At 50.3% G+C, this 26,328-nt stretch overlaps 1 protein-coding gene across 2 annotated transcripts in view; it reads right to left on the bottom strand.

The window, feature by feature from the left end:
* ASIC2 (acid sensing ion channel subunit 2) overlaps positions 1 to 26,328 on the bottom strand; it is a 1,019,354-nt gene that overhangs the window by 229,813 nt on the left and 763,213 nt on the right. The window contains exon 1 of one of the 2 annotated variants that reach the window (XM_004267188.3): positions 9,653 to 11,506. The exons of the other annotated variant lie outside the window; for it this stretch is intronic. Within the exon in view, the coding sequence (XP_004267236.1) occupies positions 9,653 to 10,363 (711 nt within the window). The 5' untranslated portion in view covers positions 10,364 to 11,506. Of the gene's footprint in view, positions 1 to 9,652; positions 11,507 to 26,328 lie in introns of those variants that run through there. 2 annotated transcript variants of the gene reach the window in all.

Here is a 26,328-nt window from a genome sequence, read left to right as displayed (position 1 = left end):
GTATCAACAACTGTCAGATCAGTTATGCCACTGGAATCCGAAGGGGATGGCCAGCGTACATATTTTGGAAGAGAAGTTCTCAGAGGAAGAAACAGACACTGCTGTGATATATTGCAAAAGCTTAAGCGCAAGTATCCTCAGAGTCTATTTCAAGCTTCCCAGTGGCTCAATGTGACTTGAGCCGCTCAATATCCCTCTCTGATTTTTAATTTGGTTCAGAGGACTAAAGAAACCCTAAAAGGCTCTGACCTACCCATAAAGGTGTGAAATGAAAACTACATAATTGTTCCTGGCTAGAATTGTGACAATATATAGAAGGCCACACTATTCTTCCAGGGCCTGGAAGTCTTTCTGGAAAGAAGTGAGAGGGGTCGTCGTAATAATGATGATGGAGATGATAGCGGTGGCTCACGTTTATTCAGCACTTATGCATCTGTGCTTTTACATTAAAGAGAGTAAGGACGACGCTTTCTGTATTTACACTCAGTTTCTATCCACCAGGACTAGACCACAGCTGGCTTTCAAGAAATCATTTTCGAATGGATTACTGCATTATCTTTACGTTTCACAACAACCCTGCAAGGAAGGTATGATCTCTGCGTTACAAATAAGGAGACAGGGTCTCAATGAAGGTAGTCAAACCCCCAGCAGCCACCCTGATAATCCCAGGCAGACCTGGGATTTGAACTTGAGTCTGATTCCTGAAGCCACATTCTTCCTACTCCTCCTACTTTGTCTAGTTTTACTCCTTCTAGTTGCTGGGGTCCAAATTCCCAATCTGGCATGAATGTTAAGCATGGATAAAATACTCCCACATTGACTATTTCTGAACCAAGCTACGTTTGTTACGGATTCTTTAATTTCTTGGTTTTAGGACAGACCCTGATCCTAACCTACACAGCCTGGTTCGCAATGTGGGGTCAGGTGTGTAATAGAGAGTGCTTTGTACCACAAATGAGGCTTGTATTAGTTTTCTGTTGCTGCTGTAACGAATTACCACCATCTTAGTAGCTTCAAACAACACAAATTAATTAGCTTATGGTTCTAGAGGTCAGAAGGCTAAATCAAGGTGTTGGCAAGGCTGCATTCCTTTTGGAAGTTCCGGGGAAGAATGTGTTTTTTTGCCTTTCCCAGCTTCTACAGGCCACCTGCTTTCCTTGACTCGTGACCCCTTCCTCCATCTCAAAGCCATCAATGTAGTGTCTTCAAATCTCTCTCTGACTCTCTGGCCTCTGCTTCCATGGTTACATCTTCTCTGACTGACCCTCCTGTCTCTCTGTTACAAGGACGCTTGTGATTACATTGGGCCCACTAGATGATCCAGGATAATCTTTGCATTTCAAAGTCCTTATTTTACTCACATTTGCAAAGTCCCTTTTGCCATGTAATGCGTTCACAGGCTCTGGGGATGAGGACGTGGGCATCTTTGAGGGGCCATTATTCAGCCTACCATGTGGCCTTTGCAGTTTGGTTTGATTACACTCTGGCTGGCCCCACGGCCCCTCTACAGACCCTTCTCTGGTGTGACACTGACCCCAGAACAATGATGCCCCTGCTATGCACATCCTCCTGGGTTCACTGGGGATCCAGTACTCCTCCCCCAGGTGCCCTTCCTTGCTCCATTCCAGCATGCCCATGCCATGTGCATTCTTACAGACCTAGTGGGTCAGATATGACCAAGAGACCCCTTTGGATCCCTCCTTCTCAGCATTCGTGGAGCCCACAGCCTTGCCCCTCAAAGTGCGGTCCATGGACCAGCGGCACCTGCATCGTCTGCAAGCTTATTAGAAATGTAAATCTCAGGCCCCACTGCAGACCTACCGAATCAGGATCTTTGCTATGGGCCCAGGAATCTGGCATGCTAAAGTTTAGGAAGCATAGGCCTAGAGGCTTCTCCATTCATCCACGGCCAATTGGAATACGCTGGAACAGACCTCCCGGGGAAGGAGGGCAGGCCTCTGGGCAGAGATAAAGAAGGAACCCGATGCCTCTTCCCAGCAGCCAGTTTTAGCACTGATTCTTTTCTGCAAGGCACTCAGAAGCCCACTGCTTTTCTCCTAAGAAAATTTTTCAGGGCAGGTGAAATCCCCTCAAGTCCACCCGGACGAGGAACAGAGGAGTTGGGGGAAGAAGAGGTCTATGGGAGCCATAGAAGACCTGCATTCAAACTCTGGCTGTTTTCTGTTCCTGTACCATGTGACCCTGGGCAAGTCACTCCCCTCTCTGAAGTCAGGCAGGCAATAGAGTGCAATAATCACCCTCCGTTGCTGCAAGGATAAAAATGAGATGGTAATGTATATTACGCAATCCTATCCCGCTATGATCACTAAGACTCTGCTAATTAGAATTGCAGGTTCATTTGGCCAAAGCTACACTGGGATTTCTTTGTAGGAACCACTGTGACGTAGGGCAAAGAGTGTTGACTTTGGAACCTAAGATCAGGGTCTATGTCTGTGACCTTGGGCAAGTTATTGAACCACCGCACTTTCCTTATCTATATCAGGGAAAGAAGAATACTTTCCTGGCTGGTCCGTTGTCGGGCTGGAATAAAATAATGAATGTAAAAGGACCTGGCAGAGAGTATGAGCTCAATAAATGTGTGTGGAACCAGAGGAAACAATTTACTAAGCAAATTAATAGTATAAACAGTGGCGTCAGGGGAGATATCTGACATGCTCAGGAGAACAAACTTCCCCAGTATGTTCACGGCCTTTATTTGTTTTACCAACAATTCATGTTCCAGTTATGCGCGACTCATCTATTTGTTCGTTAGCACAGGTCTGAGTTGGATCTCAATTTGGCAACATCTCCTTAGTCAGGACTTCAAAGTTATCCATGTCCTTGAGTGAATGAAAATGGGAATTTGTTCAGATTATGGCTGCATTAATATGTTTGCGTAACTCCTAAGTTCCCCGTCATAAACCTATTTCCACAGGTCCATCATGGATCCTGTACTCCTAGGAATGGCCTTTCCTTCTCAGGGTGGCAGGTCTTGGAACCCAGGATGACTTCTAGGGGCTGCATCAACTTTCAGCGAAAGAAACTTCCAGTGAAGGCTTGAAAGACTGCCTTGGATACTCTCTATGGAAATGTTTGTTCTCACCAGCATCTCTCAGAGTTGGCAGAATGATGTCATCGAAAATAATATCGGCTTTGGAGCTGGACCGATCTTTGGTTTAATCTTGACTCTGCTGCTCCCGAGCTGTGACTTTGTACCTCCCTGAGCCTCAGTTTCCTCATCTGTAAAATGGGTTCCATAACAGCCATTCAATTCTGGTGAAACTGCTGTGACTGTTTACGTAACAGGTGCCCTATACAAATCCTGGGCTAGAATCTGTCCCCACTTCCTGCGTGATGGGCAGCTCCTTTTAAACCCGGTGACCCTGATGAGGCACACCGACTGACCTTTGCTGGCTGATTTACCAGAAACAGTAGATTTGTGGTCATCTCTGTGGCCCAGTGTCTGGCACATAGTAGGTGCTCAATGTGCGCTGGCTGACTGAATTTCTGAGTAGCTGATCCAAGCAAAGCATTTAGGAGAACCAAAGCGACTGACGCACAAACCGAATGGCCTGGTTATTCCTCCAGCCCTTCTCAGTTGGGCAGACATCTGATTGATGTCTTCATGACGGGCCACAGCGGCCCCCAAAGAGCCACTATCAGAATCAGCCTGACGTGGGTCCATTCGGATATCTGCAGACCTGAGCAGAGTTGACATTTGATTCCCTAAACTAATTTCCCGGAAGTCACATAACTTGGGGAGGTCTTTTCATGTTCCTTGTGTAAATGTCTATTTAATCACCGCCCTGTCTCTAGCACTCCAATAACTTGTACATTTCCCCCTTAATCACTGTTTCAGCTCCGCAAAGAAAAGAAATGGTTGGCTGAAGGGCCTGGGCCATCTGCAGTAGTTAAGCCCTATTTTCCCCTGATCACTCATTTGGACGGAGAACTTTTCAGCTAAGTCCCATTGGTCATTTGGCTCATGCCCTCATTTCACAGAGGAAGATGCTGAGGCCAAAGTCACATAGCAGGTCAGGGCGGAACCGAGGCTGTACTGGTCTTCCCAGCAAAGCCCCTGCCCCACCAATGCCGCTCTTTCCTCATCCAGCTGTGCATCTGTGCCTTTCTGGTAGTGAGGACTTGGGTTCAAATCCCAGCTTTGCTACCTGCTGGCTCTGTGACTTGCAGCCGACGACAGGACTGCCCTGAGCTCAAGGTCCCCCATCTGCCAAATGGGGATGATGACAAATCCTTTCAGGGTGACTGCGAGAACTGAGATGGCATAAAACGTGCCCAGCCTGAGGCTGGCACACCACAGCCACCAGTGCCATTTACCTCCGTCCTTCCCTCCAAACGCTCACTGCAAGTAATATTAACAGAAATAGCTCACATTTATGGAGTCCTTACTGGGGTGCCAGAAACCATTCTAATCGCTTGACGCTCATTTATTCCTCTTTCTCTAAAGGCAAAGGTATCTTTCTAGCCTCCCTAAAGCCATCCATCCTCACAACTACTGCACTGCCTGGCCTAGCACCACTTCAATGGAATTTGCTGATTTTAAACAATATGTTGCTGAAATGATTTCTTGTTTTCTGTGGCTGGCTCATAGCAGCCAGCCTGCTTCCTGTGACAAAGTGTGAGGAAATCAAACGCTGTTTCTTTGGCTTTTAGTACATACGACTAGTCCAAAATCTGCACTCAGGGTTGACCCCCTGCTGATGGGGACAGACAATGAGGGCAGGGTTCAGGGAAGTGTGGAATTCTCCTGATGGAGTTAGGAATGGGGGGGGTGACAGTGGACAGTGGTGGGGTGGGACATAGATGAGATCTGCCTCTGTAGTGTGACAGCCAGTAGCAAAAGAAGTCAGAGCTTTTGCTACAAAGTTTAAAAACTTAGTTTGGCCTCCAGGTGTCCATCACATCTTTGCCTTATTATCCCCCAACTCAGCTCACCCAGCGCCCCCGACTCCCACCCCTGCCCACTGCCTTGAACTACTCTCAGCCCTAGAAAGGATGTGTCCAATCTCATCGTTTCATGTCTCTGTCCTCCTCATTTGCACATGCTGCCCTCCCCCCGGGAAGTCCCCTTTCTCTCCTTCTCTACCTTGTAATTCCTATTGATCCCTCCAGACTCAGCTCAGACGTCACCTCCTCCAAGAAGCCTTCAGAGGTCCCCAGTCTGAACTGGGTACTCCTCTGAGCCCACGCAGCACCTCTGCCCTCCTGGCCTCTGTTGATGTATCTCTTTCCTCAACAATACTGCAAAATCACGGAGGACACATACCACGCCTTATCTAATTTTACATCCCCAGCAGCTAGTTTAGAGCTTGACATATAGTTGACACTCAGTATACACTGGGTGATGGAATGAAATGAACCAGGAAATGAGCATATCCCCACTCAGGTAAGTGGTCATGATAATAGATGATAATTACATTGATCATAATTAATAACTGCTACCACGAGATACAAAGACGGTCGATCTCTTTATTCAAATTATAACGATAGCTCTTGAATATTGAGCACCTATGCTGTCCAGGCAGGGGCCGGTCACTGCATATATGTCATCTTCTTCCCAGCTCTCAGGGGCTCAGAGAGCGAAGCACCTGCCCGAGGCACGTGGCTAGAAAGAGGCAGAACCAAAGCCTTAAACTGAGGTCCGCCTGACGCTTCCCCTGACTCGTGCCCCCTCCCAGAGAGCGTCACTGCTCCTTATTTTTGGACCTGACTGGCCTCTGTTCGTGCCTGTCCCCAGACCCTCAGTCCCTCTTCCGAAGCCCCATACCCAGATAGACTGGCCTCACGGTTCTGCATCCTGCCCCATGGGAAGGCTGCTCTCCTCCGCCCCCAGGAAAACCCAGAGTGGCCAGTGTGCAGAGCCCAAGGTCCATGGCTGATGCCAGGGAAACCAAGCGGGCATTCAGGAGCGGAGCTGCTTTGTCTGACGGCTGAGTGATTAACCCTCGCACAGGAGCTGCAAACAAACACATCCTGAACGGCCTGCAGACTACAATCCGACTCCCACCCCTGCCCAACACTGTGCTCTCTCTCCCCTGCCGGGTTTATTTCTAGACCGTGAGACCAACCGGATGGAATGAGACTTGGGGCACATCTCCCCACTGGTCGCCCTGGAAGCCCACTCCTCACCTGTGGCACTCGGGGCTTGGAAACTTCAGGTGTCTGGGGAGTGCTTGGCGTCCTGCGCCGCACTCTCCCTTTCTGTCCCCCAAAGGAATAAATGCCCCCAAACTGCCTGGGCATTTCCTCATTAGAAATGCACTCCACTGGTGCTCCCTGGAGAAATTAATCCAGGAGTCTTGGAGGACGACAAGGAGTCTTCGGGTTACCTGGGGAAGGTCTTCATTCCCCAGATCTTTCCTTAGCACTTACTATACATCGGGCTCTGTGTTGGGGGCCGGAGATGGCAGGGAAATCAGATCTGATTCCCATTCAAGTCCAGAGGGGGAGACACACAGACCAGGAGGTGTGGTGACACACATACGTGTGAGGATTGACACCTAAACGGAAGGTAGGGGCAAAAAGAGGGAGGCCTCAGTTGTTTGGTGATGAGGGGAAGCGGTGGGCAGTCAGGAAAGGCTCCGAAGCAGCAGGAACCCCAGGGCTGGATGATGGAGGATGACGAGCTATCCCCAGGCAGACAAAGCAGCGGGGTGGGTGGGGTGCACTTAGGGTAGCAGAGGAAGGCAGAGAGAGGCCTGAGGAGCGGGGGTCCAGCTGCTGTCAGCCGTTTGCCAGAGCTTCATATCTGGTGCCAGAGAGGGCGTGGCCAGAGGGCGGGCTCAGGTATAAGGCCTGAGGAACTTGGACCTCATCCCCAGGACAGGTGAGTCACTGAAGAGTTTTAAGAAATGGGGTGCTATGCTTTGAGTGGACCTTTAGAAAGACTGCTCTGCCTATAGTGCCGAGGGTGGATGCAGAGGGCGGGGAACACTGAGCTGGAGGCCAAAGACCAGTTAGGAGGCTGGTGCCATTTTTCTAGGGACCCAGCACAGTCCGAAGAGCTCCTTCCTCTCTATATGTATGTAAACACACACACATACCCCTATCTACAAATACAGGCACAGCGGATGTGGTGTATATACTATTGTTATCTCTACTAGATGGAGTAGGAAACTAAAGAACAGAGAGATTAAGTCACTTGTCCAAGGGCACACAGAAAGTGGCTCAGGACTTGAGCCATCAGTTCAGCTTGAGCGTTCATGCTCTTAACCACTACACTATAGTGTCACTCCATCAAAGATGACCAAGGATTGGGACAGGGTAGCATTGTTAACAGAGAGTATTCCTGATGGGCCCACTCTATATTAGGGGCTCCTCCGAAATAGCTTTTGGCTTCCATGGATAGAGGGGGGTGCAGCCTTTAATCCTGAGGCCCCTGGGAAAAAACTACAGCGTGAAATGTGAAGGAGCTGGAAACTCCCAGGACAGGGCCATGATATGAAGCCACTAGGGGTCACTTGAGTCCCCAGGAACACATGCCTTTGGGGAATGGAGGTAATACTTTTGCTTCGGTGGGTGTGGGCCTGCAAATTCTTCAGACACAGGAAGGCAGGGTACAGGGCGGTCAGGAAGGCTGTGCCCCAGTGAGAAGAACCCTGCTTTCGTCAACTCACAGCCATTCCTTCCAGGGAGGCTGAGGTCAGGTGACTCCTGCAGGCGCTATGTGCTCTGTAGGCCCCGTAACATGTGGCCAAGGCTATGACGCCCTGGGGCAGCCCCACCTTCCACTCTCCCAGCCATGCTCCCAGAAGGGATAGGATTTGGAGGTGGCTGAGGGCTACAGGCCTACGCAGGGGTCCTCTGATAGAAGAGAGGTCCAGGATCAGAGAGGAAGGTTCCACGTGGCTTCTGTGTGATGCGTTTGGTGGTGCGCAAAGCTGGACTTTGAGCTTGCCGGCTCTGCGCTTTGGACCGCATTTTAGAGACTCATATCCCTCATCTTTAAAATGGGAATAAAATTCTGCCAAAGCAGGGCTGTGGCGAGTGTCAAAAGTGAATCCTGGCTGTTGGCCCACGATCCGCACTTTGTAAAGCCATCGTCAGATGTGCAGAATTTTCCAAGTGTTGTTCAACTTTTGGAGTTGGAGCTGCTGGTACTTGAATGTAACACTGAACTTCAGTCCAACTCTAGGGGCTGCTAGTTAGTGGTCAGCCAAAGAACAATAAACAATAAAGGATTGCAAACTTCATTCCTTCACCTTTGTGGATGGAACTCAGAATTGTGTTTGAAGACTGGGCAAAGTCACTTAGAAGCATATGTTAACAGCACCTCCTGCTTGCTAAGGTGGGGAAACCACAAGGTAGGTATTCTTTAAAAGCCGGCTGAAAAGCTCAGGAAACAAGGGATATTTGGGGAGTGGATAATTCACAGCTACTGTACATACAGGCTTAAAGCAAAGCAAGGAGGGCAAGACTGAAGCCAGGGTCACCATCCTAGATGAGGACTAGCCCAATCAGCCAATCAGAGGCCTGGCCTGACGGGCATCTGTGCCAACACCTGTTGGAACCAGAGCATCTATCTACCATCCCAGAAAAAGCATCGTCGTAGATGAGATTGTCAGGAGTGCTGCCTAACGCTGGTAGAATCACCATCAGAGCATTACAAATAAACACACACACCAACATTCCCTGCGCTAGTGGAAAAGCCCAACCCTCCCCCCAAGGGGCATTTACACACGAATGGCTGGACAGGCTCGAGCCACGCTGCGGCCTGGCACCAGAACTCCTCCTAGGCAGACCACACAAAGCGGAAACCTTCTGTCCGACAGCTGCGTTATCCAGACCCCAGCATGGGGGAACCGACACAGAAAATGGTTCACAAACCCCGAGCACAACTTCTCTTGGCCCCGGAGGTTCACATCATATCTCTGCCGTGCTGCTTTCCCCACTGCAGGGCGTTGGTTCCCCGAGACCGGAAGACCCATAGTCACACCTTGAGGGGTCAAGGGCCCCAGCGGTGCCCGCCACAGCTCCATTCCCGGGTAGCTTAAGACACAAGCGCTTTCAAAAAGTAGCACAAGGGGCTGCTGCCTCTCCCACCAAACCAGCTACTGCTTCAGCGATGGTTGGTATTCTGGGAGTTTCCTCCAAAGTCCCCCTAGACTGGAAGTGTCTTGGAACTCTCAAGCCATAAGCTGCTTAGGGTCCCAAGCTTGCTTAGGGCCTCTACCCGATTCTCGCAGTGGCCCATTTTTTGAAGAGCTTCCTATTGGTTTTCCCAAAGACAACAAGCCCACACTTAAGACATGCTTCTCTCTCTTCCCATCCCTTCATCCCAGACACAGGGTAGCTACCTGGAGCCCTGTGGACCTGGGGGGGTGAGATGGGGGAGAAGGGGGCCTGGTATTCCCGGAGGGGACCATAACAAGCAAAGCGGAGGGGCTTGGGAGCTGACAGTGCAAGGAGAGAGGCCGGGACAGGGGAGCCCAGCGACTCCTCCTGCAGTGGTGTCCAAGTCCCCACAACCTGGAGAAGACGCGGGGTACCTAAGAGTGGGTTCAGCCTCGGCCTCGTGGGCTGGTGTCACCGCCAGGGGCCTGGGGTCCAGCCCCGGGCGGCGGGGAGTGCCGGCCGGCGGCCTTATGACTCGGGAGATTAGGGGAGCGGGTCCGCGCGGAGGGCAACTCACGGAGGAGAAGTTGTGCGGGCCGCAGAGCTCGCCGCGGTACTTGCAGGAGAGCAGCATGTCTTCGAGCTGGTGGCCCAGGCGGTCCATGAAGGCGGCGCTGATGCCCTCGAAGTGGCGCGGCGGCAAAAAGAGGCGGAAGTCGGCCAGTTTGCGGAACCACTGGCGGCGCGGCTCGTCCCCCCTCAGCAGCTCGCTGACCAGCGGGCGCGCCGTGCGGTTGGGCAGCAGCAGCCCGAGCCAGTGGCCGGCGTAGTAGAGGTCCCCCTTGGAAAGGCGCGGGAAGCGCAGCGGGTTGTTGTTGCACACGGTGACCGCGGGGAAGGGCAGCTGGCGGCTCCACTCGCGGTGCACCCGCGTGTGCGACGGGAAGCTGAGCCAGTAGAGCAGGCGGTTCGAGGACCAGGACAGCAGCAAGCCGAGGGACGTGCAGAAGGCCAGCACCCACAGCGCCCGCCGCTGGAAGGAGCCCCCCGCCGCCGCACGCCCCGCGCACATGTGCCGCAGCCCGTGCAGTTTAGCGCGGCTCAGCGACGGCCGCCCCCTGCGGGCGACCCCCGGCCCCTGCAGCGCCTGCTCGCGCTCGCGCTCGCCGCCCCGGGGCCGCCCGGCTGCCGCCACCGCCGCCGGCGCCGGCTCCTCGCGGGCCATACGGAAGCGTCCCGGGCCGGTGAGCGCGGCCCCGGGCCGCCCGGCTCCGCCACTCCGGCTCATTCATTCAGCCCGCGGCTGGCGGCAGCGGCGGCGGCCCCGGCCGGGCGGAGCCGCCATGGGAGTCCGCAGCAGCAGTGGAAGCAGCAGCGGCAGCCGCTGCGCGCAGCCCGCGCCAGGGAAGCGTGCGCCCGAAAGGAGCTCCGGTGGCGCGGCATGCCCGCCCGGCGCCGCCACCGCCGCCTCCGCGGGCGCCCACCCGGGACCGAGGCCGCCTCGGCCCGCCGCCCCTGGCACGGGCCTCCCCGAGCGCCTCCCAGGCTCTCCTGGCCCCGAGTCCTCCTGGCGGACGCCCGACGCCGGCCACTACCTCTGGAGGGGCCCCGCTGGGCGCCGCCTCTCCAGTCCCTGGGCGCTGCGCCCGCCTCCCCTCGTCTTGGATCTCGGGGGACCCTGAGCTGAGTCCCCCCGGCTCCGCCTAACCCCAGCTTTTATGCTGGTCCCCGGAGAGCAGCCACTCGGCCACCAGTGCCTGATTCGGACACCCCCAAGGACCCCACCAGCCCGGCCGGTGGCCCGCGGTGCTGGGACACGGGGGAGAAGGCGCCGGGGGACGAGCGCCCCCAGAGGCGCGCGGCGGCTCCTGGCTTGGCGGGTGGGGTGGGTGTGTACAGGGGTGAGCGGTCGCCCAGCTGGCTGCTGCCCTCTTTCCCTTTCCTCCGGGACCCTTGTCACTGCTCCTCGGGCTGCGCTCGGCTGAGACCTGCTAAGCCTCCCCCAAGTCCAGAGCCCGCGCCTCGCCTGGGGCTGGGGGCGTCTCAGGGTCCTGCCAGAGGCTGCTGGCCGCTGGGCTCCTTCAAGGGTGCTGGCCAGAGGAAAGTGTCGCTTCTCCCGCGGCTCTCCGAAGTGCCTCGAGTCTCCAGAAAAGCCCGGTCTCGCCGTCCCTTGCCTCTTCTTTTTCCTGCCCCGGTGCTCCAGGAGCTGGGGACCGAGGAGCCCCGGCTACACCTCTCGGGGGTGACCCGGGCTCGCTGCTCCGCGCGCCCGGCTCGTCTCGAGACTCCCAGCCTCGCGGCGGCGGCGCTCCTCTCGCGGCTGCCCGGCCCTCCTCGGGCCCCGGGCGAACTTGGGCAGTGGCCGCGCGACGCCGGCGCGGCTAGGCTTCCAGCACCTGCTCCTCAGCTCGCCGGCCCCCCGGCTCCGGGCGGGCGGGGCGGCGGCGGCGGCGGGCGCCGTGCGCTCCCGGAGACGCGGTGCTGACGCGCGCGGCCCCTCCTGACTGCATTTTACTTCCTGGCCACTGTGGCCGCTGCACACCGAGCGGGAAGCGTTTTGCCGGAGCCGGCGGGGGGGGCGGGGGGGGCGGGGGGGGGGATGAGCTGCACAGAAGTGCCGCGCTGGCGGGAGAGATGTGGAGTAGAAACGCTGCGTTTATGTGGGCCGCGTGTGCATGAGTGTGAGGACACTTCGGGCTGTGCGGGCTGGACTGTCGACAACCTAAGCCGCTGTCTAGTGTGGGCATTTTTGCAAGTGTGTGAGTGGGCCGTCATGCACTGAGTGTGGGTGGGATGTGCGTGTGTACGTGTGAACGGGCATTTCTGTGTATCTGGTGAATGTGAGCCTATGCGCAGAGCTGTGGCTCTCTGAATGTGTGTGGTGTGTGTAGGACAGAGTGTTGGCTTGTATGCTCTACGTGTGTGTAAGTGTGCATGTAGGCGGTGGGAGGCGTGAACGGGCTGTCGACGTGTGGGTGGATATCGGGGTTTCTGGATGTGGCGTGTGGTTGGTGTGTTTTGCGTGTGTGTGCTGTGTAAATGAGTATGTGTGTTGAGGTGCTGGGTCTCTGGCAGGTTGGGCTCAGTGGGGCAGCCCTGCCCCTGCCTGTTATGAACTTCCGGTGTCCTCCAAACACTTCCCTGGTTGGGTCCGCTGCTCATCCCTGGCGCAGTCCGCCAAGTGCAGCCTTTCTGGGTGGGCGGCAGGAAGGAGGATGACTTCCATGGACAGGAGACTCCATCTCTGCCATTCTCATGGCGGGGTTCCTACAGCTGGTTGATGTCACCCTTCCCTCCTGGACAGGCTCAGGGTCTTCCACTAAGCCCTGGGCACTTTTGGACACTTTCATTTAGCTTTCTAAAATATTCTGCCTTGGCGTGTTTGGGAGGATGGGTGAAGCATGCAGTGTACTGCTAACTCCATTTCACACTAGACTCGGGAGGCCAAGTACTTGCCCAAGATCAAACTGCCCCTAAGTGGTGGATCAGAATTCTACACCCAGGTCCCCGAAGCCCTGGTTCTTTCGACTGCACCACGGGGCCTTGCAGTTTGCACTCTCTGGGCCAGGCGCCTTGAGGCCAGGGCTGGAGTCTTACTCCTTGCCTGCCCCGCGTGGTGTAGGGTAGGTCTCTTCCCGTATTTCCCAGATAATTGACTCACTGAGGCCTCACTGGATGGGTAACACTTCCAGCATTATTACTCCCTGGGATAGAGGAGTTTCGTAGACATTTTCCAGAGAGTAGATTGTGATGGTGGCGGTGAGGGGAGAGACAATGTGAAGGGATCCTGAGGGTGGGAGGGCACCCCGGTGAAGCTGGGAGATTTGGGGTTTGGAAGATTTGAATTTGGGCCTGAAGAGGTGTTTCACCCATTTTGTGATGATTTATTAGAGGTGGTCCAGGTAAGTCCGTTGAATGAGCATCAGGTGTCTGAGCGGTGCTGGGTGGGCTCTCCCTCCTCACTGACCTGGAGGGCATATGTCAGCATGGCAGCCCCTGCATCTGGTCTCTGGAGACTGGGATATCTGAGCCCCGCCCCCCACTCCTGGAGGCTCTTCTCATTCACCTGGGGAAGAAGCTATAGAAGTTGGGCTTTGCTAAAATTCTGCTTTGGATTCAGTTCCTTGAAGATATCTGTTGCTAGCTTTGGGGGGAAGGTTCTGAATCTGCCAGTTTTATGGGGTCTCTAACAAAGGCTCACTCACTGGTGCTTCAGCCTGGTCCCAGCAGTCCTGGGCTGGTGGGGGGGGGAGGGGAGGGGTGCCACATATCCAGACCAAGGTGGGGTGACCTTGTGAGCTCAGTGAAATTACTGATGAAGCAGCCAGGGTAAGCATGCGACGTCTTCCAGCATCATAGCCCTGGGGTGGCACGAAACTCTGTCTTGTAGAAACCTTTAAGACCTTTTGTGTTTCTGATTTGTTCAGCTGTTGTGGGCTTTTTCTTTTCCTGGCATTTTCCCCCTTGAAATGTACACATGCTGCTTTTGGTTTCCCGAGTGTCATCTCTGCCATGGTTTTTACTGTTAATTCTCCAAATGGGTCACTTTTTCAGAGAGAGGAAGGGTATCCTGCATGGGCTTCAGGGGTCTTGGCACAGAAATCCAGAGACAGACACAGGGATGCCTAGTGATCCCAAGTGATCGATGGCTTTCTTTTTGGCACATGTGTGCAGTGCGTTTCCTACACTGCCTGAAATCCCCCCCACCCCTTTCTCGACCAGTACTTTGACCAGCTCTGTGAAGTTCTGCTCTTTCCTCAAACCCCAACTGAAGCATTGCCTCCTAGGTAACTGGATTGATACCTCCATCATAGCCTTTGTATAGCACCTTGTCACTGTGTGTATCTAGGCTCTTCTTCTGGACGTGAGCCCTTTGAGGACAGGGACCACATCTCATTCACACTGTTGTCTCTATCTCTCAGCACAGTGCCCTGGCACCTAGATGAAACACAGCAAAATGGGGAAGAGGAGAAAGGAACTAAGATCTCTTGACTATTTCTGTATGCCAGGCAACTGTACCAGACACATAAACATATTTAATTTCTTATTCCAACCTTGCAGGGGGGTATTTTTACAATCTTTTTACAATTATTGAACCAAGGGCATGGAGAGCAGGAATTGAACTCAGCAATAACTCATTCCAAAGTCCAAGATTTTCCTTCTCCATCATGCTTCTTTGAAAAGTATTATGATAAATAATAACAATAATAATATAATAAATGTAGGACTTCCTAATCACTAGGACTTGTTCTAAGTGACTTACATTAAAAACAAGTGTCATAAGCATTCTAAGTGTTTAATCCTCAAAATAATCCTACTAGGCAAATACTGTTATTTTCTCTATTTCGAAGAGGAGGAAGCCTTACCACAGAGAGGTTGAGTTACTCACCCTAAGCCACACAGCTTAAGCAGGAGAGCAGCCTTTCAATGCAGGTAGTCTGGCTCCATCCCCTGTGCTCTCAAACCCTACCCCATACCATCTCTGCCCTCAGAGCTGCACTGACACAACAGCTCACGTGAATTAGCTTTCCCATCCTCGCAGGCTCACTTGGCCAGAAAAACAAATTCACGAGGCAGTGCATGAGTTGCCCCACGTGACCTATCCACCAAGAAGTGTGAATTTAGCATTGTGATTTTCCAATAATAAGCTTTTAAGAAAATTTCCCTTTTCCTGTTTATCTCTAAAACATCTGTCGCTCCACACCTGGAATCCTGGCCTCCTGTGTGATGTTTGGGCACCAGCCAGCCCACATTCTGGTGGGTGACCACCACCACCAAATATAAGCTCTTTCTCCCATTAAATGAGTTCGTTGGGCAGGAAGGTCCAATTGGGTCAGTGTGATTTTCTGTTTTTATAATCCAGTCGTAGGAGCTAATACTTGTTGGCTTGATCGGGCTTCACTGGGTCCCCTGATATTCCTGCTTACCCCCAATCCCTACTGCTCAGGGGCTTGGTATTTAGAAAGTATCAGAGGTACTACTTAACCCTGCTCTTTGGAATCGCTGCTACACACCCGAACAGCGACAGTCCACCGGTAACTGATTCTATCCCCAAACATCTGGCAGTGTTGAAAGCTTCCTTTCATCAAACGGGAATCAGTCTCTTTGCAAATGTGCCCTAATTTATCCCCGGGGAGCCACACAAAATAAGTTTGATCTTTCTTTCACGTGGGAACCCTTTAAATACTTTATAGAATCAAAGTATGTCAGTGGTGAAAGGGGCTCTAGTAGTCTGCCTTCTAGCAAAATCTTCAAGAAAGTCTTTCTTCTCCAGATTAAACACCATCAGTTCCTTCACTTGTTTCTCCTGTACTTGGGATGGGATCGCGGATGTCGATATCTTTAAAATGGTCCCATACCCATTGGTATGAACCCACCAAGCCCTTTACTCTGGACCTGGTCCATCCAGGCCCTGATCTTACTTTTGACGGTCATGGGATCTTGTCTGCCACCCTCCTCCACCCCTGGGATGTAGTGTATGTGGCGGTGTGGAGGGGGCAGAGGGGGCAGTCACAATGGGCTCTTGGTGTCTTTGCTTAGAACGCCGGGCCCACTCCCTTTTAGCTCATGGTGATGAGTCAACACTACTTCTAGTCCCAGAGTTCCTTGCTCTTAGGGGCAGGTGTGCTTTTGTGGGTCTGTCTGGGAACGTAAAGAGCTCGCTTTTTCTCGTTCTTTCTCTGTCTTTCTTCTTCTGCCTCTGTACTGCCCTGGGCTCTCTGTCACTCTGCTTCCCTCTCTCCCCCTCTTCTCTTTTCTCCTTCTCTTCTTTTCCTCCCTTTCTCCTCTCCCCAACCTCTGCCTGAAGCCTAGCAGTCCCCTCTGCTACCTTCTTAGCCTGTGCTACTGGTGGCCTCTGGGTGCATAGAGGTGGCTGCATTGTCACAGGACCTCAGCCAATGTCCAGTAGTCATGATGGGAGCTCCTGCACTGGTGGAAAGGGCGAGGAGGACTTCACCAGGGCTCTGGTCACTGCATACCTCCTTTCGCATCCATCCCAGCCTCCCGCCGTGGGGCTGGCGCTGGAGTTGCCGTTCCGTCTTACCTTTTCACGTGCTTCAGCATTCCACTGCTTCTCCCGCTTCTTCCATGGCTTTCTTATATTATACTTGGCCCCTCTTGGTTCTTTCTTCTTCTGGGCTCCTTCTTAGGTTCTGCAGATTTTTTTTTTTTGCATTTTTGGTCATCCTCATTTTACTGGAGTTCAAGCTCTCAGCTGCTCATCCTTCATCGGCACTAAATCCCAGAGGTAAGAAGGGAAACAGGGGCCCACAACTACCAGAAGAAAGATCGGGACTGAAAGGACCAGGTCCAGAGCAGAGGGCTGGTAGGTTCGTGCTCTGCTGAAGCACTGTGCTCCACGGCAAATGGCAAATCCTGAAAGATGGGAGGATGTAATGTGATCGAACCCTTTCACTCTCAGGGGAGAAAGCCGAGGTCCAGAGAGGGGAGTGGCTTGCTATAAATCACACAGATGGATACCGAGAAACACAGAACCGAAATCCAGATTCCAGCTTCAGGGTCATTCTCTGCTCACCCTATGGAATAACTTTTCGACCACCCATTTTGAAATCAGCAACGTATTCACATGGTCAAAAAGGACAAAAGAGTAAACAGTCTAGTAAAAAAATCTCTCTACCCCTCGCCTCCCCCGGTCACCCATCTGTCCTCGTTGGAGGCAACTAATGCTATCAATTTGCTGTATAATCTATTAGTGATACTTACGAATATACGTATGTGTGTATAGTCTCCATATGCTTCCCTTTTCTCACGCCAATGGTTGCCTCCTGTGAATACCGTTTACTAGAGTAATTGTATTCTATGTTATTCACACCTTTTTTCTCTGTATTTGCAGTTATTTTATGGTTGCCTTCCTCTGGCACCTCATTCCAACTTCTGTTATTTTACTCAACTTCTCATTTCACATTGTCCTGCTCTCCCATCCAAAAAGGACAGAGGATCCTACGACAAGGTGGTACACAGAGCTCGCCGTTTTATTATCAGATTTTCCGTTAACCCTTTCCTAGATGTTCTGATGGATGAAGGCTCTTGCGTGGATAATCTCACACATCAGATAGTGCAAAGATGTTTCCATTTGCCTCTGAACAGTATTACATGATGCATTTGCATAGGATTTCATTTTCTGGTCAAATTTTCTTTAAACTAATTATAACACACACACACACACACACACAATTGAGTGCCCTCAGCACACAGCTCTTGTTGGTTTGGGAAAGTGGTCCAAATGTGCATTGGTTGGGAGAGAAACCAGTTTGGGATTCAGAAGTTTCTGTGACTAATAAAGAGAGTGAGTAAGACACACCATGGAGAGAACCAGAGGGTGTCAGTGCCAAAAGTGATCTTAAAGAGCATGTGGTTAAGCTTAGAAGAGGAAATTGATATACACAGTTTAGTGATTTGCCCCAGTCACTGGGAAGTTGATCTGATGATGGTGATGATGATGATGGTAATGGTGATGGTGATGGTGATGATGATAATGGTGATGGTGGTGATGGTGAGGATGGTGGTGATGATGATGGTGGTAATGGTGATGGTGATGGTGATGATGGTGATGATGATGGTGGTGATGGTGAGGATGGTGAGGATGGTGGTGATGATGATGGTGGTATGGTGATGGTGATGGTGATGATGGTGATGATGGTGATGATGGTGGTGATGATGATGGTGGTAACGGTGATGGTGGTGATGGTGATGATGGTGATGATGGTGATGGTGGTAGTGATGATTGTGACGGTGATGCCTATGCTAATGCTGATATCTGATAGCTAACATTGATTGAGCACTAATTATGTGTCAGGCACTGTGCTCGATGGACATGCATTGGCTTATTTAATCCTCACAGCAACCTTATGAGGTACGTGTCACCATCATAGATCTTCTACACAGGAGGAAACTGACGCAGAGATTGGATAAGTAACTTGTCCAGTCGGTGGCTGGATTCAAACCCAGGTGTTTGGGCTCTAGAGTACAGGGTCTTAATCAGGTTGGTTGAATTAGCTGAAATGAGGACAGTAGTGGATATTGACTGAGCACCTAGCGTGTGTCAGGCACTGTCTTAGGCACAGGAAATGCAGGGTCTACTCAGATGTGGTCCCTGTCTTAGCTTGCAGTCCAGTGGGGGACATGGGTAAGAAAATAGATACCTCTAATAAAGTATGATAAATGCTATGCTAGAGTGTGTTGAGAGGGTCCAGAGGAGGGGGCTCCCCTTCCTTAGTCTGAGAGCGATTGCCATACACGTTTCCCACGGAATTTCTCCATTCATTTTCATTTTCTCACCCCAGTTCATGGAGAATTGTATGACTCTGCCTACAGGGATCAACCTTGGAGACAGGATCTGCGACCCGTTGCAACCCCAGCATAAGCCCACGCTGAGGAGCCCTGATCCACCACATCCATGTGTCCACATACATGTCCTCCTCCTGATGTGGCTTTTCGTGTCCCCAGTGGTGTCTTGCTGACCTGTGACATTTACTTTCTAAGTCCAGGCCACATCGATAATGAATCTGCCTCTTCCCCCAGCGTGGCCTTCCCTATTCTGGGTTTAGGCTTGAATAACTGGGTCTTGGTTGTAACTTTGACCATAAAGTTAGCAGAGCAATGGAGCTTTGCACACTCTTCTACCCAAGTTCCTCTCCCATACACATAACAAAACTCTCATTAAAACAGTTAAGCACAATAACCTTCTCCAGTAGTTATCACCCACTCATATTACGAAAAGGCAGGCAGTTAAAATCGGATTTAATGACGTATAAAACCCCAGGTACAATTAGGCATTTTATTCCCAATTCCTTGACTGTCCCCTTAACTGTTTTTAGCCATGACTTAGTCTTACCCCGGCTCTCACCTCCCCTCTGGGGAGCACTAACTAACCAGCCCTGAATCTGTCTTGCAGACAGACCCTCTGCAGTGACTCAGAGATTTCAGGCCAAGTTGATTTGTCAAAAGCCTCCATCCAGGCTGCTTTCCCTCCAGCCGCAGCTTTTCTCTCTCTCAGCCACTAGCAGTTTGTTTACTTTCTTTCCCTTATAAATGACCGGAGCCAAACCACTATCTCGGGTTTCTCTCCTCCTAGTTTATCTTGCCTGTCCATCCACAGGAGGGGCAGAGTGGGAGGGATTTTATACATTCTTTTGCAGTGTGTGGACCAGTGTGATTATCCAAAGAGAAGACAGGGAGAGAAGGGCAGGACAGGGAAGGCAGGATAAGGGAAGGAAAGGGGAGGGGAGGGGATGATGGGAAGGGAGAGGAGAGGAAGATAACAGAGTACCAGCCAGGTACCTACCACATACTATTACGTGCACCATATAATGTTCATTCTTTTCCTTTCTGGCGGCGTTGCACAGCTTGCGGGATCTTAGTTCCCCGATCAGGGATAGAAACTGGGCCCACAGCAGTGAAACCACCAAGTCTTAACCGCTGGACTTCCAGGGAATTCCCCCGTGTAATGTTCTTCATAACAACTCTCCCAGGTCGGTAACATTATCCCATTTTACAGATGGGGACATAGAAACTTTATCTTTCCAATCTTATTCTCTCTGTTGCTGGTTTAAGCACAGTTCAAACCATAATCCCCCAGGGCAACCATTCACTGAGCTGGATGTCAGGCACTGAGTTAAGCCTCATTTTCCAGATGAAGAAAATGAGGCTCAGAGAGGTGAGGTTACTTGCCTAGGGTCACACAGAGTACATCACACAGTAGCAGAGCCTGGATTCCAACCCAGGTCTGACTGCAACGTGTTGGTAATTACTAGAAAGGTAGGAAATTGGGAGTTTAGAAAGGGAAAAGATAAGGTGGGTGGCAGCATAATTCAGAATTTTGCAAAAGCCCTTGGGGAGATGAAGGGAGTGAAAACAGAAGCTAGGTTCTCAGTATCTGCTGTGCGTCTGGAGCTCTGTTCTTCCCAGCTTCAGTGTGATGCCATCATGGGCAGAGCTAAAACTATACAAGTCCAGTGGTAAGAAAGAGGTTTAGGGAAGTATCCATGGCTACAAGTGCCAGGCTGGGCTAAGAGAACGTCCAAATGATCAAACTCACTGACAGCCATCACAGGGCTGCAAAATTGGAGCTCATGTTTACAAACCAGAGACTTTCAGCCTACCCTCCTGTCTCCTTTCCTCCTTCCCTTCCTCCCTCCTTCCTTCCTTTCCTTCCTTCCAGACCTCAGCTTTGCTTTCTGCTTTTAATCAATACTTCTCTAGCCCAACAGCGCTTAAGTTTACTCATTCAATAATTCTCAGCAGCCTACAGCGCTAACACACATTAGATTCAAAACAGCTTTCTGAAAGTGCCTGGAGTTATAAGGCAAGCTCATAAGCCTGATGTGTAATAAGAGCATGAGACATTTCATACCCTTTGACCTGGTAATCCCACACCCTAGAAGCTTCCCCAAGGAAATAACCCCTAAACAAAGTTCAGAGGTATTCGCGGTGATGTTTCTCATGCTAGAGAAAAACAAACAAATTAAAAACAGTTCACATGCCCAGCACTAGGTGAATGGCTAAGCTAATGATGGTGACACCATGTCATTGGAAACGATGACATTTTTAAAGAAAAGAACAGGACAAGGATGCTAACGTGTTGGGTTAGAGATGAAACAGCACCAAGTAAAAAGATCTGAGCACAAAGGGCACACCCGGCCTGATTGGCACTCCAGGAAAACATCTCTTTGTACCTGAACAATGATCAGAGGAGAATTAGGACAGACAGGGTTTACTAACAAACAGGTTTTTATTGGTGAAGTTTGTTCGATTTCAGACAAAGCCCGAGCAACCTTACCAGAGCCAAGCTTGGAAAGAAGGCACATCGTAAGGTGAAGAATTTCTGTCTCTATGAAGTGGTATCACTGGATTATGGACCACTGGACCTGGACCTCTTGGCCAACCTCACCATCCTTCCCACCTTGGCACTGCCAACCCGCCAACGGAAGCGAGCCACAGATGCTGCCCTTATGTGGCTGGAACCATCACCCTGAACTCTGCCCACTCTTGCGTATTCCGCCTGCTCCTGGGCCCCCCTCCCCCTGCATTACCAGGGTCCCCACCTTAGTCTCAATCCCTTTTTGTTCAATCCTGGAACAAAACCCAAGCAGTGACTCACATGATAGATGCGTTGTGACCAAATAGTGACCCATAATAAAAACCGACCCAGAGACAAACTGTCCCCAATAAGGGAGGGGCATTTGGATGAGGATTGCTCTGAGGTGTTGCTTTCCTTGCATCCTTTCTGCTGGCTAGGTCTCTGTCATCTGTTCCCAGACTCTGCCCAGACACCTGACTCTGACTTGTGATCCAACTCATGGCTGGCTGACTTGGTTTGGTGCACTTGACCCTGGCTGGACCTCGACAGCATGAAGGGTCCAAGCACTTTCTCCAGCTACATCACATTTCCATCTTTAACTATGGTTGGAATTCTCCTTGGTGTTGGCACCCATGGTATCCTTCTTTCTGGTTTAGTGGCAGTTCAAAAAGATAAGTCTGAGAAGTCACAACGCATGTCCCTAAACTAATAATAATAATAATGGCCTTAATTGAAGATATTAATGTGGCAGGCATAATGCTAGGGACTTTGCATGCATTATCTCATTTAATCCCCAAGTAACCCTAGTGAAGTAGATAGTATTCTTTCTCTTTGTGCCAAGGAGGAATCTGAGGCTGAGAGAAATCAAGTGGATTATTTAAGGTCAAACTCAGGTTCTGCTGATATTAAATCCTCCCTCCAGCCCCTGTTATATGATACAGGCTTCCAGGCACCAAAGTTAACATCACATAGTTTAAACATGAGTGAGCCTCTGATTTTCAGGGAGCCTGCTTACTTTTACTTTATGTACAATCCTGATAACATGCTTTGTTTTGTTTTTCAGGCTCTCGGTAGAATAGAAATGACATACATTATGAAAAGAAACAAGCAGGCTTAAGATTCAGCGACACTGATGGGCAGAACATACAGCCAAAGCCTGACCACAAAGGAGAAGACAAAAGAACTATAAAAACAGATACAAGGACTAAAAAAAGACACCACTTAATGTTGGGCAAACTCCACACGTTTCAAATCGTCCTGAGTCTTTTAGCCCCAAAGAAGAGCTGGAATTTACAATGATGGCCTTGAGTTGCCAAGATTACATTTTGTTCTGTATAATTTGCATAAGAATATATGAAAGGATGGGGTATTTTTCAGAAGGAGTTTCGGCCAAATGGTTCCATTAAAAAAAAAAAGTTGTGGTATTCAAAGGAATAAATAAATCCTTAACTCTTGGAAACGCTGGCTGTTCAGAAAAAGCACTTAGTTCTTTGGAAGAGAGAGTCTAAATGACAAAGGTCCATTTCTTTCATTGGTCCATTGTTTCAGCCATCACCTTGAACAAACTTTCCCTGTTGTCATTTTGTTTGATAGCCAAACCGTGATTCGGTACATGGCTTAACATTTCCAGTTAGTTACGTTGCTGCCAGTGGGTTATGTTGTGGGTGTTTAGTTGTTCTATAAAAGGGAGTTTCGTGGTATTTAAATGTTTCTTTTCTGTTTCTTAAACTAAAAATAATAACAGACCACTTTTTACCTCATTTTTTCTTCCCTCGCAGAAAGAAACAATAAAGGGGAAATGGGATTCTGTTTGAGAAAACAGTTCTACCGCACGTGTCTCCATCAGAAACATTTTAGGGCTTTGTTCTGTAGGACTCGGAAATCTTATGCAATCGGTGACAGAATTCTGACTTATAGACGGGTGTCAGAAATCAGAATATCTCAACTAATGGAGCTCATTTATTAGCTTTCTGAAGGCAAACTTCCCTTGGTGGCTTTTGTGTGTGTGTGTGTGTGTCTGTATGTGTACATGTGTGTGTGTTTCCCTTTTGCATATGCACACTGATTGATACAGAGGAATGTGAAATGTACGTGTTGCTTTGGGAAGTATTCACAATATCCTTTTAAATTTGGAACTGTAAGTTTAGCCATGGGAAGAGAGAGATTTCATTCATGAATTCTAAGCCCCTTTTTCACGTCGAAATCTTGGAATTATCCTCAACTAAGCCCTTCCCGGCCCCCCTCCCCTGCTACATTCCATTCATCACTGAAGGCTGTCAATCCTGCCTCTAAATTATTCTCAAGCCCCTGGGCAGTGTTCCATTCTCATGGCTAACTTGGTTCAGGCCCTTCTGGTCTACAGCTTACAGCCTACCCTGTTACTACAGCCCTTAACTGGGCCCCTTGTCTTTGATTTCCTCCCTCTCCAATCCATTCATGACCCTACCATTCTGATTACATCATTCGTCTGCTTGAAATCCTCCAATGGCTCCCTAGCGCTTCTGTCAGAGCTTCACAGCTTGTGTGTTGCGTCATACGATGGGTCTCAGGGAGTGTGGGTATTGATTCTCACAGCTTTGGGGGTAACAGAGCAGGCTTGGGGCAGCAGGAGCCCCAGGGGCTGCTCAGGACTGCAGCCTTATCCATTTGCCCCAGTATGCTGTATAGATATTACCGATTGTGTTCTTGAAAACATTCCAGAAAGTTCTGGAAGAGCCTAGCTTCTAAAGCCCTTCTCACCCTGGCCCCACGTACTCCACCATCCTCTCCTGCTACTTCCTACCCCACAAACCCTTTATCCCGGCCATCTAAGGTTCTTGCTTTTCCATCTTAAATCCATACCACGTTTTTGCAACTTTATGACTTTGAAATTGACATCTTCCCTTTTCTTCTTGGTGAAACTGTCACTTTTGGTTTTTTTTTGTGTGTGTGGTATGCGGGTCTCTCACTGTTGTGGCCTCTCCCGTTGCGGAGCACAGGCTCCGGACGCGCAGGCTCAGTGGCCATGGCTCACGGGCCCAGCTGCACCGCAGCACGTGGGATCTTCCTGGACTGGGGCACGAACCCGTGTTCCCTGCATTGGCAGGCGACTCTCAACCACTGCGCCACCAGGGAAGCCCAGCCTGTCACTTTTGAGGCCCTGCTCACCTTTCCCCTCTCTGAAGCTCCCCCACGCCCAACCCCACCCCGCACTCCTGCAAACAGGATTAACCACTCTCTCCACATTGCTCCAATGCAAGCCAGGTAGGGGAAGTTGGGAAAGTTACTTAAACTCTCTGGGTCTTAATTTCCTCACTTGAAACATGGAGATAATAATATCTGCCTTGCAAGGTTAGCATAAAGATTAAATAAAATAACATTTATAAAGCATTTAGTACCAAGCTTGGCATACAGCAAGCATTCGGTAAGTATCTGTTGAATAATAAAGGGTAGTCGCTATCATTAACTATCAGAATTTGTCAGTGCACTTATCCCATAATTGTGCAAGGGTTGTTAACTCCTCCTATTTGTCTTAGTGCAATAGAGTCTACTCTGCTAGGGTGTCAGCTCCATGAAGGAAGGGATTTTGCGTTTGTCTACTGGTGTATCCCATACACACTCAACAGGGCCTGGCACATAATAGACCTGATTAATCTTTGTTGACTGCTTACTTTCCCCATTTGGTTCCTGGGAAGGTCAAATGGGATGATGTATGTGAAACACTCCGAAAGTATACACATCTTGCAAATATCTTATAAGTTTAGGAATTACCCTTGCATCGATGCTTTTAGTGTCAAGGCTGACGCTTGGGCTGAGCTGTCAGCACCCAAACATGCTTGCAGACCCACGTCCCGTGGTGTGGCGTGTCGGTTCTAGCGTGGTCTGATGCCCACACAAAATGCGGGCATTTTTATTTGTTGGACAGAGATAACCAAGGCAGGTATCCTATTTGTATCATTATCTTCTGAAATAGATGTCTGAACAGAAAAGTCATTTTTGGATCTGTCAGTTTCAGCTCTTATGCTTCTAACAGCAATGCAGTTCTAGATATTTTGTCCACTGAGTCCAGATACCCTTGTTCTCCAGAGCAGGGTGTGACCGTCCTTATCAAGGAAGGAAGTCACCTTGGGAAGGGCAGGTAAGGGAGACTCTGGGTGGGCTTCACTTCAGGTGAGAGTGGGAAGCTCTTTAGCAATCAGCTGGTCCCATCTCCTTGGTCTAATTTATAGACAAGGAAATTGAGGCCCAGAGAGAGTCAGCGACTTGTCCCAGGTCACCCAGCCAGCTCTGGGATCCCCCTTCAGTGTTTCTTCCTTTTACTTTGCTACAGTGTCTATAACAGAGAGAGGAGGGGGAGTTCCAGGCCAAGGAAATAACACTACTTGAAAAATATGGAGTCTATATAAGGGCTCCATTCACATATATTTGGGCTCAGATCTGAACAGAGGCTGAGAAATGAAAATTCTCTGTACGATAGTGAATGAACGCAGATAACGTACAAAGACCAGATTGGTGTGTGTGTGTGTGTGTGTGTGTGTGTGTGTGTGTGTGTGTGTGTGTACTTTATTTATTTATTTTTAATTAATTAATTAATTTATTTTTGGTTGCCTTGGGTCTTCATTGCTGCGCATGGGCTTTCTCTAGTTGTGGCAAGCAGAGGCTACTCTTCACTGTGGTGCGCGGGCTTCTCATTGATGTGGCTTCCCTTACTGTGGGGCACAGGCTCTAGGGCGCGTGGGCTTCAGTAGTTGCGGCACGTGGGCTCAGAAGTTGTGGCTCACGGGCTCTAGAGCGCAGGCTCAGTAGGTGTGGCGCACAGGCTTAGTTGCTCCACGGCATATGGGATCTTCCCGGACCAGGGCTTGAACCTGTGTCCCCTGCATTGGCAGGTGGATTCTTAACTGCTGCGCCACCAGGGAAGCCCTCTGTGTGTACTTTATTATTTAGCTTATAAAGAGGATTTTATTTTATTTCTTGTTACATTTGCAGGAAATTTGGATGGAAGAATACAAATAATACAAAGCTTCTAGAAAATTAGTTTCTTGACAGGTAGTGAGATGGATTGGGGGTGGGAAGAAAAGGAGGCAGGGACACAATTACATTCTTCTCTACTTGAACTGATGAGGGTCGGGGCACAGTGGTGACGGTGGAATGGAAAGAAATATTTCCCTGGAAAAGAATAATTCAGGGTCCCATGCGAGAGACTCAGGGAAGGAGGAATCATTGTGAGACTCCTCAGCGAAGAAGTGGTAACAGTTAATCTGGTGCCACAGGTGATGAAGTGCAGGTCAGACAGATGACAAGGCTGATTGCAAACATCCCTGAAAACGCCATAAAGGCCCCAAAACACAGAGAATTTTATTTATGTGAACAAACGTTAGCTTTCATAACAGGGGTTTCTGGCCTGGAATACAGACCCAAAACTAATTAGGGAAGGAATGACTCCGTGGCTT

This window comes from Orcinus orca, chromosome 19 (assembly GCF_937001465.1).
Source record: "Orcinus orca chromosome 19, mOrcOrc1.1, whole genome shotgun sequence".
In the NCBI taxonomy this organism is placed as follows: domain Eukaryota; kingdom Metazoa; phylum Chordata; class Mammalia; order Artiodactyla; family Delphinidae; genus Orcinus; species Orcinus orca.
The sequence above is the reverse complement of the archived record's forward strand: the minus strand, read 5'-3'. Positions and strand labels throughout refer to the sequence as shown.